We start from the raw sequence: 16,198 nt of genomic DNA, 5'->3' as shown, positions 1-16,198 counted from the left end.
GACTCATGGAATAACTGGCTTTGGGGAAGGTTGGGGGAAATCACCTATTTCACCACTTGTTTTGATCACTGGATATTTCCCCATTCCTTAGACAATTCCAGGACACGGTCACATCAAAGCAAACAAGGAGCAGGATATACAGGACTGAACATTTTGAAAACCTCTGACTTCTTACCAGACAGCAAGCAAACCCAAGGTTTGAAACTCTGGAAAACTTCCCAAAAACTTTTAAAAAAGGCCCGGCAGTTCTTCCAAAAGATGGCCCTAGCAGCAGGTCCAGACTCTGGCAGTGTTCCTGCCAGCCAGCACGCTCTGTAGCCCAGGAGTTCTTCACCCTGCTCTCCCTGGCTGTTTGGTGCTCCCAGAGCTGGCACTCTGCTTCTGTCACCCTAAGTACCAGATGGCCCACTGGGGGAAAGCACCCCACAAAGCTGACAGTCACCTTCTGGGACCTGGCATGAAGGAGAAACCTTTTATAAAGCCTCACTGGAGCCAGAAGGGCACCACGTGTCATTTCAATTACAATTCTTTGCTGGGGGAGGAGGAGCAGGGAGGTGAGGAATTAGCGTTTGCCTTCACGTTTAAAGCAATTTGATTCCTCTCTGCTTATCCTGCTGCTCTGTAATGATGGAAGTGTCACGTCTGAGCAGCAAGCTCCCCAATTTGGGAGGAGGAGACTCCTCTCCAGAGGACTCTGCTGGAAGGTAACCCACTTCATTAAGACAAGGAAGCTCACCACCCCTTCACGCTCCACAGCAGAAATATGAAGAGCTTCAGGCAGTGCAGCCTCAAGTGCCAGCGCTGGAGTGCAAGTGGAAAGGCTGATGAGCAGGACAGCAGAGGCCAGAGCATCCAGAGTGGCACAGTGACTGCTCTCAGCAGCAAAGGGAACATCCACCTCAGCACATCCTGCACGAGGTGACAATGGCACTTCTTAGCCACCGTCCCTTCACCATGCCCACCTGCCTGCATTTGCCATTTCTCTGGCATCCCCACTTTATCAGAAGTGATGCACAGCATTTTCAGAGCCTGTTTCAAACACTGGTATGGGCTGGCCAGGTCGTTCTCACATTCCAGGCCAGCAAGGAGATGGGGCTTTTGCCAAGACACTGCGGTCTTGTGTCTGAGCACAAGCAGGACATTCCTGCATTGCTAAACGCAGTACTGCCCCTGCAGCGATGGGAAGGAAGGGAAACTGCAATTTCAGTAAGAGAGGGGTGGGAGGGACGATAGGGAAGAAACAACAGTGTGGTGCTCAGTAGAAGTTGCATGCTTCATACAAAACCCCAGGGGATCAGGGTTTTCATCCCTAGGCTGAATCTGAAACGTGGAGGAAATATCACTCCACACATTCCAGAACTGCCTGGTGTTTTTACAGACTGCATCATGTTCTGTGAGTTTGAGCAGACACCTGGCATGTGGTTCTGAGCTGAGAAGAATCACTAATGACACAACAGAAGGAAAAATAAGAAATCTACATCTTAAGACATTTAAGCTATGCTTCAACTCTCCTTTCCCACACCTCTTTGGGAAAGCTGTGTACCACAAACATATGAAAAGCCATTCAATTTATTTCTACTGTTTGCACAAGGGCTCTCAACTCTGATGTTAGGATGAACACCATCGCCTGGTTTATTCCAGCAGAGTTAGCGCATGGAAAATAGGACTCTGACAGAAGTTTTGGGAAGTTACCTGTGCAGAGAATGGGAAATGCCACAGTAAAGCTCTGTTGGGTGTTATGAGCACAAAGCACAGAATGGCCATGCAGTGGGCTCACAGAGGAGGAAGGATGCACGCTGGCCATCTGCAAGTCAACAGCAGTCATTCAAATTCAACACACCACGTTTTTTAAAAAATATTATTTCCTACTTATTTATTTTTCCTTTAATAACACAGTTTAGCATTTCAGAGTTCAGCATTCTACACTCTTACACACTGTCCTTGTTTATTAGCATTTAAACACAAAAAGACATAGCAAGACCTCCAAACACAAATAAATACAAAAACACAATATACAGTAAACTGAAATACAACATATAATAATGCTATTGGGAAATTAAGACATGTTGCTAATTCCTTTTTTTTATTATTATTTTAACAACATGGTTATTGCTGAGCAATAAATTATACATTTTAAAATTGTTTTTCCCCCTATAAGAAAAGGACGAGAACCACTGGTTACCAGATCACTTGCACTGTATCCTTACAGCTATTGATAATTAAGACAGGCAGAATATACACAATCAAATGAGGCTGGCCTTCTTTGGTCTTTGTTTTTGATCATAAAACTGAACACAAGTGTACCGTTCACTGAAGAGTATGAGATTAAAGAAATGGATACACAAGTTTCAAACACATTAATTTGTACATTATTCTCAATCACTGATGTCTTTTCCATAGATAGTTCTCACAGAATTTCTTGGAAACAAATGTCAGCTTTAGTTTTCCCGATTTTTATGTTGTTCCATGCATCTTAAAAGGTTATCCTACTTGTCTAAGAGAAATGGACCTACATTTAGCCCATCATCTCCTAATGGGGTATTTTTCACAGCTCTCTAGTCACCACTAATTCATTGGAGTTTTATACCTTGTAGAAAAAATCCTGAACTTCCCCTTTTTTTTTTTTTCTAGAAAACTGAAAAAAAAGAAGTATTAACCGAACAACAGCGATAAGAAAAACAAAACAGGTGGATTACACGATGCATCAGCAACGATGGAAGCTTGTACCTTCCCATTCCACAAGTACAGATTATACAACTCTCTGCCAGTGATGCAGGTCATAGTTGGAAGATGTGTCCTTTCAGGTGCGAGCTAGATTCAAATACAAAGCTCGGAACACTATGCAAGAAAATGACCTTTACGAATGGTAATGCTGGTTTATCTCAGTAACCCTTAGACAGAGTCAAATTTTATCACTACGCATCGCACTGCCAGCAATGGAGCGTGTGAACACCGGCATTGCTAAGAAGTTAAAAAGTCCTTGCAGAACTGGCAACCAAATTAAAAGCTTAGTTCCAAAGGACCAAAAACACAAACACCACATAGAGACAACAAACCCTTCCCTGAATGGGTAGGTTAGTAAGCCACAGAGTTGGGATCCAGATTTGAATTCCACATCAAGTCTGGGATGTTTGAATCCAGGGTTTTGGTTCAGGTGCTTCTTCGTGAAATTCAGAACTTATTTGAACCCTAAGGAACTAATCCTAACTTGGAGGGGAAATAATGAAAAAACACAGCCTAATATCTACGCTGACATCATGAAATGGAAGACAGAAGCTGCAGTCTTGACCATATATTAGAAGAGAAACAGGAATAGTCAGATCCCTTATGCATTGTATAATTCTACTCTTCTAAATCTTAAGAGGATGTCCCTGAATCAGCAGTCCAAAGTTTTCCACAACCTTCCTATCTGGTGCTTCTCTGCAAAGGCCTGGATTAAGAGGCAAGAAAGAACAATTAAGCCCTCCAGATTTTGGTTTACAGAAAAAGGGAGAAAGCCCCACAAGGAAGAAATGGTCAGTGACACTGACTGGTAGAACAAAGATGAACCCACTTCACTGTACAATGGTATTCTCCCTCCTTAGTTAAGAGGAGCATCAAACAAGACTGGTTTTGTTGGACAATTCTGAACAGACAGAGCAGGACACAGGTTTGCTGCTGTTACTGACACGGACATGCTGTGCTGGCCTTCCCTCCGCACGTCTGGGCCACCACGCGTGCACAACCCCAAATCACGACAGCTTGTATGTTTAATTCTAGCCCTTACTGTCCTGATGTGGGTCTTCAGGGTATATGTCAACTTATTTTCCAGTTCCTTTAAGGGACAAATGTATTAAAAGAGTAAAACCTCATGATTCAGAGATAACAACTAGGGAACTGGAACCTCTCATACAGTTCCGGCTCCAGGAGATTCCTTTTGTGACTCTGGGCAAATCACATCTCATCCTTGATTTCCTTGTTCCAAAAAAGAGAAATAGCACTTGCTATACACTGTACACGGTATTAAAAACTCAGATTAAACTGCCAAACCGATCATTTTTATTGCAGTAGCTTTGACTTCTAGGTCAACCAGAATATCAAGGTATTGACTGAACACGACAGAAATTCCAGGGAAGAGGTCCAGATGCTTTTTATCATTTTCTGTTCCAAATTAGAGGAAATTATTTGCAGTCAAAAAGTTGCCCATCACTATAGTTATTTAAAATACAGGAATCTCCAAATTATCAGAGCATGAGGAAGAACATGTATCCTAAATTACAATTCAGAGTCTTCAGAAAAGCTAAACAAAGTGTTTGCTACATACAGGTCTTCAAACTTGAAAGACATGAATCAAAGTTTGCCCTTAGCCAAGATCCTCCTTTAGCAGCAACAAGTTACATTTGCACCAAGTGATCAAGTATAACTTGGAGGAAAGGGTTTTGTTTCATCACTTCTACATAAAGAAAAGACTTTGCATATTTATGTGCATGCATGTCTGCGTGTATAGGTATGTACCGACACACATACAAGTAATTTACAGAGCAAAATCTAAGAGATTAGGTATGCAACCCAAGAATTTCCCCCCTCACCTATCTGTATATTTGCATAGTTAAATCATATCAAAGGCATCAATACTGCAGTCATGTTTTTCACTCTTCTGCAGTGCAGGCAACTGTCCTTGTCACTCCCTACACGCTTCTCTGTCTTGGACCAAAAAGCACCAGTGCTTTAAAAACTGAACAAAATATCAACAGATACCCTGCACTGTTGGTGAAATGCCTATCCCAGGTGATGGAATACAAATACAAATAGGTGGTAGCTTTTAAACTCCAGCTCAGCAAGCCATAACTGTGGCAAGCTGAGGAAACAGAAGCGATACAACCACAGCCTAACATTGATGGGTTCAACACTTAAATCCCAGCTAACATAAATCTCTATTACCTTTGCATTTGAGAAATTCACCAGGCACAGAAACAGGCACATATCTTCATCTTTCCTTTTCCAAGTAGAAAACACCACAAGAAAAGGAAAGAAACTGCATTTCTTTTTTTTTTCATGTTTTTAAAAATCTAGCGTGTTTTTTCCATCAAAATTATGCCACCCACCATTCCCTTTTCCTATTGCACATTCTCTTTGTGAAGAACAACATTTACAGTACAAGGCTGAAATCAACATTGCATATTGTAAGTCAGCAGTTGAAGGTGTACCGTGTAGACAGTAACTGAAACAAGACCCCAATTCATTAGCTCAGAGAAACAATGCAGACATGGTCATGCATCATAATTGCAGGTTGGTCTTTAAACACCCAAATAGTTTCATCCTGCTTAGGATTCAAGACTTTCTAGGTAACAGGTGCACTCACTCTGTGCTGAAGAGTGTACACAAAGGGCAATATCCAGATTGTCACACACTGGAATCTCCCTAGAGGAAGCTGGAAACTGAAGAGGTTTGTACATAACTTGTAGCGTCACCGTGAAGAAAGAACACCAGCAAGAGACTTCAGCTGTGTGCTGCTAAGAATTACTGCTAAGTAGAGGACAATATGGTTCCACTGAACAAACTCTGTTCAAAGTAATGCAAATACTCTGGGACCCCCTTGCAATAGTGGCAGCCTCCAGGAGTTTGCCAGGATTCAAGAGTATACGTGGGGGCAGGGTGATGTCCCACGAATCACTTTAAACAGACAGTCCCTAGAAAACTTCAGATATCTCAGTCAGGAACAAAAAGAAAAAGGATAAAGGGCATTTCAGCGATGAGAGAAACAGTTAAATAACTTAAAAGTGTTGAGTAAAGCACCAGGTATCTATTCCTTTCAACTTAGAGAATATACAGTGGCCTTGTTTTCACAAAATGCTACATACTCCTTGCTGGAAAGCAGAGGAAACCGATTTCTATGTACACAGTAAGAACTCTACAGAGATGGCCTGTGAGTTCTGTGGAGAAAGGGGTGTTACAGTCAAGGCTTCAGGTATTCCACAGCAGGCGGTGTTTACATTTGTGTAGCAAGATCCTGGATTTCACAGTACGCAGGGTTGGCAAACTGGAAATTCTCTGGCAGCTTCATGTAGTTTTAAAAAATAAGTGCAGTAGGCCTCTGTTTTATTAACTGTGATAAAAAGCACATATGCAAAAATATTTTTATATCGATAGCACATTACTGCATTATAAAAGCTGCCCAAGTGAAGCTGAAGATTCTGGCAGCTGGTGCTTTTGGCACTTGGGAGATGTGGAAAGCAGCATAGAGATCTGTGAAATACAACAGTGACTGATGTTTCTGCTACAGTGATCGGCATTTAGATAGTTAGCAGTGTTCATATTTAAACTTCTCTCTGAAGTTTCTGAGTCAATATCCCACCAAGACGAGATATTCAGATCTCTTAAAGCTACTAGTTTAGGCTTTGTGCAGACTCAGGAAGACTTCCCTATTGGTTTACACATTCACATGTTTCAAAGTCCTCTTTCAATCACCAAGGCTGGAAATGCTTTTTTTCCTCCTCTTTTAAAGAGCTTGGATTTAGAAGCGCAATTCTGTCACAGAAGTTGGAAATTGTAGTCACAAATCTGCAGAATATGCCGGGCCCTGCTTATACTCAAAATCTCCTCCAAGTCCCAAATTGAAACAGGATATAAATTGTTTTGTGATGGCCAAACGGTTTCATTTAATTTTACAAGACATGCATTAGCAATGGGAGGAGAGTCCTTTGGACATTTCCACTTGGGAATCCTGTTTTCAGTAAAATTCTGTGATGCACAAACACAAAAGCTCAGCTGCCTACATTCACAATTATTAAAATGACACGAGTCGAGCGAACCTTCGCCCTAAAGCGTAAGTGATGGGTTTACTTATGCAGCCTGCATAAAACTGCAAGTGCCATACAATGATATCTAGAGATATAGATGCAGGTATATCTATAGATATTTATCTCTTGTGCAGAACATCCTCCTTCCGTGCTAGAAATTAACTGCTAGCACGTGCCTCCATATTTGAGCTTGCACCTGTTGACAGCCATGTACCATAGAGGGAGTACAGTACCCGGACAATGGAAGGCAAGAAAAGGAAGACAAGTTGCTGCTGACAGTCAGGACAGTCAGCAGCAGGCAGTATTCTAGCAGGTGCCTGGAAAACCCATGAAGACCACTTAGCATGCATTGTATATCCATAAATACTTCTTGCAGGCACTGTGTGTGAAGGCACAGCCAAAAAAGACAACAGCAAAGACAAGCTGAAATACAAAGGCATGAATTCAACTGCACCTTAGACAAAAATTGTGACTATGCCTCAAAAAAGCAGAAAACTGATACAGCCTGATGTTAAAGGCTGAGATGCAATAGGTTTTTTCAAGCCCACGAAGGCTGAAAACACAGTGGTGCAAGCCCGCTCTGCTTAAGCAGGATTTTAAAGAGCACCACAGTCAGGCTGTGTCTCTGGACTTGCTTGTCACAGGCTATTAAATAGAAGCAGATGAACACAGCAGGTTGCAATCAGCATGTTTCAGGGCTAGCAAATGCTTTTCACTACAGTTGAGGCTGTTACAAGAAGGAAGCCCATGCATTCCCCATTAGGATGCTTGTCTGCTATGAGAAGCTGCCACGAGCATCCATATTCACAGCCCCAGAGTTCTCAGATGGATTAGTTTCAAGTGATGCCACCTTACAGCCACAGGCATTAGAGGAGAAATGTTGCCTGCCCTCACAGCGGCCATGGAGACTGTCCAGTCCAAGCTCCATAGGAGCACTGAGCATAACGTTTTGGCACCTCAATGGGATGGATTCCACCATGGCCAAGTCATAGAAGCTGCAGGAGCCAAAGGAGCGGGCTTTGGCTTCTGTTTCGTACATTGCAAGGTACCTAAGGGCTCTGAAGACAAGGCTAAACATTATGCCTGAAGTCCAATCAAACTACCATTTCAGATATCAGAATTAATCTGAATAAAAAGCTATGGTTTATAAGCAGCACAGCACATCTAAGGCACATGTATGCATGCAAGCCACCATCACTGTATTAAGACATTGCTGGTTTGTCTTGAAGCAATGGCTGCTAGTACAGAACAAACATAGAGGCTTTTTTTTAGCACTAATCCTCCTCCCCAATACTGAAAATACTATATACTGCTGACAGCATAATGTGCAACATATATAGCTTGATTGGAAAGCATGGGGCAGAACTTTAAAAAATGTACAGGATTCCGTTTAGAACTCCAAAGTTCAACAAATGCCCTATTTTAGGGTGAAAACAATTATAAATCTGATAATGATGCACAGCATCCATGAGTGATTTTTCCTTAATTTTGAAATAGTGTCATTAACTACGACATATATTGTAGGTTTACATTTCTAAAGAGAAATAACAGAATTGAATAGTTTTTTTTTCCTATCACAAGTGATAACCAGTGTTTGATATCTTCAATTTTTTCTTCCAAGAAATATCAGTCTATCAACAGTTTTAAAATAAAATGTTTTCTGTAACAATAGAACTTTAAATAAAAATATGATTTTGATTCAGATACTCTTGAGAAGACATGGATACTTTTCCAAGATCTTCTGACAAAGTAATTTTTAAAACAGAGACCAGATGAGGCCTTAAAAAGACAATATACTATATTTCAGACAAGATTGCACCTCAGTTTTTCAAAGAATATCATAATTGCAACATTACTTCATCTTCTTTTAACATGCTGACAATTTCCAGCTAGCCCACATGTGAAGGGTTTTTCTTGTATTCTAGCTTAAAAGAAATAAAAGTCAGTAATTGATTCAGCACATACTGTATATGTCTTTTCACCTCCAATTGACTAGATCATTAATAAGTTAAAAAAAAATCCTCTCTGACCATAATCACTATCCTGACGAGGGGTAAGTGATTCGTCAGAGCTCAAGTGTTGCTAGTTCTATTAAAAAATATACCATGGTATGATTTCTTAATGTGTTGCTACTTTCGCAATTGGACCCTATGCAGTTATGCCTTCAAACTCTTCCATCTGTTCCACAAGGTGGTTCTGTGAGCTTTAGGACCTCTGATTGAAGACAAACTGATATAAAACCCCCAAACGGAGTTGCCTTCTGTTTAATCCGCCTCCCCCAGTGTATGTCAGGGGTCTGGTAGATCCGATGTATCCACTATGACTTTAATAAAAATAGTATCATCTTTAATATACGTTCCATTCTCTAGAACAGTTTGAGCCACAAAGACTGGGCAGCCAGATGCAATGTTCATTTCTCCAGTTGGCTTCTTGAAACTGCTGCTGTTCGGATCTGGCTTGAAAGCATCTCCCAAGTGGCGTCGAGACGGTCCCTGATCCATGAGCATGAGAGTCACTTTCTGTTTGAAGGGCCAAGGAAGCAAAGCATCGTATTCTCCACGCATGATGACAAAAAACAGAGACAAGTGCGTCCCCTTTCCCATGCCATCCCCGTTCAGATAAACCCTGGCACACATCTTGTAGCCAAAGTATCCAGTATAAAAGGGTTGGCTGTACAGGGACAGAGTCTTCCCCATGACTGCTTCTTGCTTCCGACGTTTATAGTCTCGGATTTTCCAAATTAACACGCCGTTGTAACTCGCGGTTTCCAGCACCTGGAAGCGCAGGTCCATGTCAGCCAGGCGGATGTCGTGAACGCTCAGCATCTGATCGTGCCTGCTCAGCTGGGTCTCCAGCAGGCCTGGCAGAAACACAAAGGATGGGGTGAGAAACCTGCTGCTTACTAAAGACTCTAAAACCAACCACCAGTGCTGCCACTGTGCATGAAAATACTTTCCTCCCTGAGAACCAAAGTGCATTTGGCCACTGATGAAACAATTTCTACAGGCTCTAATTTGCTGCCTGGCATCTAGGTTAGCTGGGATTTTTACAAATGTGGGTGTTAATTGTACATGCAGTAAAAGTCAAATATTCAAATCACCTAACAGATTTTTCCTGGTCACCAAACAGTATAACTAGAGGCTTCCATTTTTTGAAAGGAGACTTGGTAGCATTAACTGCAAATTGCTATTTAGCAGGTAAGACCTTGGAAGCAGTTACACATCCTACGTAATCCCTCTGAAATTCAGAAGCGTTCCTGATCACTCAAAACATTCTTTTTAGACACTATTTGTCTCAGAAGCACATTGCTGTTACAATGTAAAGTTCTTCATTAAAAAACCAAAGAATTCAAGCTTAGATCTGTATTATATGGTCATTTATTTAGTTTGGAGGGAGGGCTATGTCTTCTGTGTCCCCTTTCCCCTTCATATTACTCTTGTTTTGTTACTGGCAAAATTGGTCAACACACAATACTTAGAAGCAGATGAATTCATAAGGCAGGTTTATCTCATATAGGTCTATTTAAATGTTCCTTGTCACAAACATTTAAACACTTGCATGTGATCTACGCTCTCCTGCTGAATTCCAGTCTTTATTCAGAAGTATAATAACCTCATTCTTAAGCAGATCTCAGTTTTCTTAGGATCTCATACACCTGTCCAACAGAATCAGGATGGGTTGTTTCAGGTGTATCCATTCTGATCCATTCACAAGGGAGAAGAGTAATAAAAAATGTCAATACTATACACTATATTTAAAGAAGACTATATTTAAAGAAGTTGCTGAAAGCTATTAGCTATCAAAGATCAATTGAGAAACTGTTTATAATGAGCTAACAATGCAGTCAAGACAAGAGTCAATAAAACAAAAGAGAAGACAATAATCAAGCCTAAGAAAAAGCATGGAAGCAATGCCACACCATCAACAAATGAAATACACAATCTCCTACTCAAAAATCAGAAGAATCAGCATTATTGATGTTTCCATATAAAAGCCACAATGGGAGTGCCACTCAAGGGACACCGTTTTCCTCTCAACAGCACCGCAGCCCATTGTGCTCACACTCACTTGTATTCCGAGCTCCTTGCCCTGCAGTTTTATCAACACTTTCCAGCTCAGTCACTCTGTTCTGGAGGGATTCCACGCTGCTCTTCATGCTGTCAGCCTCCTCCCAGTTCTGTCGGAAGGGACGGATTTCTTTGTCCAGTTCTTTGAGTTTCTCTGCTTGACTGTCTATCACTCGCTTTACAAAATAATAGCATACGAGTTAAAATAACAAAAAGACATTCATTTATGCAAATTAAACAAAGATTGTATGTTGGTAATAAGACTGAATTCCAATGTAAACAATTTTTGCTTTTGTCTAGTATTTTAATAACACAAACCTTGAAAATTTTAAAGGAGTAGCCCAGGTATTTATGAAACACTTTAAAAATATTTAGTGCTGCATAGGTAGAGCACTATCAGAATTAGTAACAGCCTTATTTTAAAAAAGGGACTTGTTAGCATGTACCTCTTGTCTAAAGTAGCTTGATTTTTGGGGTTTTTTTAAAGCCTTTCAATATAAGAACAATTTTCTGAATGTCTCTACATTGGTATTATGGGCTGACACCTGTTGGGTTCCATGTGACAGTACTTAAGCAAAACAGTATGGGCACAGCTTCCTGTGGTGTGGATCAAATGGCTGTCCATGTGCACAGGTTTATATTGGTTTACAGCAAAGTAAGTTATGCCTCCAGGAAAACATAATTATTCTTGTACACATGGAACACGAGTACACACATGTGCAAGCTCCCAGCTCACATAAATCAGTCATCAAAGCCTAAGTTATTATGTGCCCACAACCATATCAAAAGCCCTCAAGAATGTAAGCAAAATGATCACTTCTGTCCTTTTAAGTACCTTTAAAATTCCCACTCTTACTTCCTAAACTCAGTAACCCATGCATTTTGAAAGTATTTTCTGTTGAGTCTTTTAAAAAATACCCCAGCTGGTTTTGGAAATGCATTAAATATTACACTCAAGAAAGAAATAGACAGAAAGGCCAGTATTCTCTTAAAGAGAGACATTGCAAGCACCTCAATATATTAAAATATAAAGAACATATTTCCCAGTCTACCTCAAATCTGATGCAAGAAATACACAGCACTTCACATTATCACAGCTAATTTGGACTAGCAGGAATTTTAGCCAGAACCCTATAATCATTTGTGAAGTTCAAATGATAACAAAAATATCTGAGAGAAGAAACTACTTTTGCTACCACCTACAGTTAAATTCCAAATCTAACTTTATAGCTTTATAGTCTATCATCATATAGAGTCAACAAAGGTAAAAATAATTTTTCATTTCTTCACAAAAATAAAGTGGCAGTTGAGTACAAAACAAGAAAATAAATTTCTTTTGCATTTGCCTTCTGGTTGGCCATGTGGATTCAGTGTTCCCCACTCATGGGGAAAACCCTTCTGCCCTTTGAGGCATTTGCTTTTAATCACGTGGTTTCAGTTATACTGAAAGTCTGTAACCATTAATTGAATGTTGTCAATTTGATGAGCCAGCTAGCAACATCGGGTTCTAGAGTCTTATTTTTTGTCTCAAAACAACTGAGCAATCTAACATATTTCAGGATTAACTATTTCTATGCTCCTGTTTTAAAACAAGTTATGTATCTCTCACATCCAGAATTAGGGCTCTGTGAAGGAAAGCTGTGCACTGAATCATAAATGCCAGCGGTATGGGCCCAGTAAATATATCAAGCAGCTTGCCTGGACTTATGAAACACCACCTACCAACCCAGTCACACCCTCCCACCTGGGCTGATGGTAATCAGACAGTAGAGCAGGGAAGGGCTGTTACCTATATAAATAAGGAAACATACCACAGCATGGCCTGACTGCATGTTATGAGAGCAGAACCAAAGAATTTGGCCACTAGCTCACAGTTAACATGCAAAAGTAAATCAAAATATGCCCAAGTCTGATATTTTTCCTTTACTTATGCCAAACATGAACTTTGCAAGGCAAGAACAGTAACCTGGCTGGGGTTTGCACAGTGCCTCATGGCTTTGCAGCTCTTTGGACTAACACAGCATCAAACAAAATAAATGATCACATTTTTATATGAAAGGGGAAGTGCTAAACATGCAGAACAACTGTAAGCTATTCTTTTGGGAGAAGTTTACCCAAAACTGTTATTAGGGACCCACTTCTCTCCATCAACCTGTGGGACATTCCACCTTTGTACATGCATAACCAATTCTGGTTTAGCTGCTTCTGTTTCACATTGGCAAATGTGTAGCATTTTTATCTACTGCACCTTGACATGAGAATTCAAGAGATACAAAATAATCAGAAATAAGACTTCTATTTAATTTTTAAAAAGCAGTGGGATCTCTATCTTTTTACCCTACAGGGAGTCAACCTCCCTCCTGCTGGGAGATACTGATGTACTAAATCTGAATTTAATGCAGCAGTGGAGATTTTCACTCTAATTATTCCATTAGAAAGCACACAGATGTCTGACACTGTACTCATAAATTTTCAAGTAGATATCAATTTTCTGCATGCACTTTTCATTCTAGCAACTGACCTCTCCAGATCATTAAACCTGAGTTATGTGCTTGGCAAACCATTGTGAGCTCCTTTTGATGTTGATTTTCATATAGGGTTCTGTTTAGTATTTCCACCAACTTCCAGAATTTTTGCACTATACTTACTAAAATAATTTCAGAAAATGTCATGAGGAACTGAAGAGCTGTAATGACCTTTCCATTGCAACTGATAGGACGAAACTGAAAAGCTAAAGAATGGACTAGAAAAGGTACTGCTTGACTTGGAAAAGAAATCACGTGTCCTTCTCCTCTGAAGGAAGGTATTACTCATCAAATCATTTTATGTTCATGAGGCCACTGTTTCTTTTGTCCCTCAGTATCTCACTTCTCCACCCTGATTACAATGGGATTACTCACATGCTTCCATTTCCATATGAAAGACTGGACACTGCATGTGAAAGCTCCTCTCTACATGACAGCAGCCAAAAAAAGTATCACACCCCCTTGGTAAAAACACTTTCCTTAGAGACCAATATATAGAAAACTCATCTGAAAACAAAACATCTCTAGGCTGAGGTTCCTGCCCGTGCCCAGACTCCCTTGATGCATTTACACTGGTTGTGGCAGATGCCTCACAGTGCAGATGATGCTCAGTGATGCTGCTGCCACTCCCCAGCCAAAAAGGTCACCTGACAGCCAATACTGGAGCTGTACTAGACATCAGGAGCATTTGTAGGTCTTGGGGGACTAAGCAAATACCCCTTGCTCAGAGCTGAACTGGTTAGTGCATTATCTGTGGCTCCCAGGTAACCACAGCTGCTCAACACAACCCAGGGAAAGAATGGCTCACAAAAGGTAACTAATTCCTTCCACTCCTGGTGGGCAACACAAGGAGGCTGATCATATTGTCCAGGAAAAAACAAATTGAGGCATGTTTCCAGGATATCCTTAACAATCAGACTGAACCAGGAAATTCAGCTAAGTGGAAGGAAACAGGCTGAAATAGCATTGAAATACAGTTTGGCTTAAAATAACTAAATTGAAATAGCTGGCAAGAGGAAGTAAAGAACAGGAGGGAAAACGAAAAAAAAGAAAAAAGAGCAAAACATTTTCTCCAGTACTTATTACCATCACAAAGCCACTTGTTGGAATTTGCTGCTTTGTAGTGGTTTGGGGTTTTCTTTTTTCCTAAACCAATCACTTGAAAATTGATTTTGCTAACACTTACAGCTCAAGGAAAAAGATATTGCAATCTGTCATTTAAGACAATAATGAAAAACTCAGATCCATGTTTTTTCCATTTCCACTCTCACTGCTGGCCATTGAGATAGCATGTGTAAGAACTTCAGGCTTACAAATTAACTTACCTCCTGGTAGATTCAATCAGCAATATCAGTACATACAAGGATTAGCTCCCCAGTGTCAGAATCCAATATTGCAGGCAGGCAGCCATATCCCAGACTATCATCAGACAAGTAACAATGACTAAGGCAGGCTGAGCTGGTTACTAAGTGGGCAGGTCATGGAAAGAAATTACTGCTATAAGGAAAAACGTTGCAGTTGCTAAACTTGAAGGTTTCCTTATAGACCATCATAAAGGGTCTCCAGGCCCTGAGCTCCTGAATGTGCCACCCCCTTTGAACCCTTTTAGCCACACACTGGTTTGGGTACCTTTATCTTTCTTGAGTTATCAACATTTGCAGTTTAAATGTGAAGTGAATAGTAAGTGAAAAAGAATTTTATTTCCATTTCTTTAAGGTGGATGCTATAACAAGTATCTGATATTCTAGCAGCAGACATACTACATTAATGTGTAAATGATACCTCCACAATTGCTTGCTAAATACCTCCTGAGGTTTCCCTTCTTGTGGTTAGTGTCATGCAAGCTAATACAAATTCCCAGCACCCAATTGCAAGTCAGCTTTGAATACAGAGCAAGGAATTTCAGCTTGGGCTTAGGTGCTAGGGCATCCTGAGGATTTCTAGTTTCATGCTGGCTTGTGGCCAGCTTATTCAAAACACAGAACAGGAAACTCAGACCTATCAGCAAAGGAATAACTGGATAAATTTTCCTCAGAAAGACAACAGTAATCTGGATTTTTAAAAAGTGTATTCAAATGGATTATGCTATATTTGAATTAAATCCACACCAGACTGTTCTCACTCATGATTTGTATTTTTTTTTTAATATCAGCAAGTAGAAAAGGAATATATGTAATATTCAACAATTTTAAGGTGCTAATCTTGTCCTTCAGTGGGACTTCCTTAAGCAGTTTAAGTAAAAAAAAGATTATTCTTCATATAAGATTTCTATTTTGTTTTCAATCTTTTCCCTTTTGAAGCTTTTTTTTTGTTTTGTTTTAACATAGGCTAGGCAATTGCAGTGGTTTACACAACAAACCAGAAAAAAAAATCAGAATGGCTCTCTAATAATGTAAAATATCTCCCCCCACTTTTTAATTATACCACCTCACTTCGCAAGTGTAAAGGCACAGAACAGAAGCTACTGCCATTTCTGCTTTAATGGGGAGAGTCTGTATTTCTTACCTGTAAATGAAGTATTTTAGATTCATTATTCCGCAGCATTTCCTTCTGTCTTTCAATTTCTATTTCAAAGCTACAAATCTGATTATGTAAAGTTTGTATACTCTTGTTCTTTTCCAAACTTTCATTCTGGAGCAAGGCCACCTGGAAAAAATTCTACAATTACTCCTGCCAAAGTTTATCAAAATACTAAAATAGCTATGTTATTTTAAAACTATCTTAAACACATGAAAGGGATAAGATCCTAATAAAATCTCTCTCCATGTATTGCAAATAAATAAATAAAACCCAACCTTCTGATAGCTATTTTTGCACTTCCAATGTA

At 40.1% G+C, this 16,198-nt stretch overlaps 1 protein-coding gene across 1 annotated transcript in view; it reads right to left on the bottom strand.

The window, feature by feature from the left end:
- Positions 1–1,856: 1,856 nt before the first annotated feature.
- TRAF3 (TNF receptor associated factor 3) overlaps positions 1,857–16,198 on the bottom strand; it is a 69,944-nt gene continuing 55,602 nt past the window's right edge. The window contains exons 15-17 of the mRNA XM_066552507.1: positions 15,877–16,017; positions 10,848–11,022; positions 1,857–9,639 (exon numbers count right to left, since the gene is read on the bottom strand). Coding sequence (XP_066408604.1) covers positions 9,068–9,639; positions 10,848–11,022; positions 15,877–16,017 — 888 coding nt within the window. The 3' untranslated portion in view covers positions 1,857–9,067. The remainder of the gene's footprint in view (positions 9,640–10,847; positions 11,023–15,876; positions 16,018–16,198) is intronic.

The sequence above is a fragment of the Molothrus aeneus genome, chromosome 6, assembly GCF_037042795.1.
Source record: "Molothrus aeneus isolate 106 chromosome 6, BPBGC_Maene_1.0, whole genome shotgun sequence".
Taxonomy (NCBI): domain Eukaryota; kingdom Metazoa; phylum Chordata; class Aves; order Passeriformes; family Icteridae; genus Molothrus; species Molothrus aeneus.
This window is presented reverse-complemented; position numbering and strand designations above follow the sequence as displayed.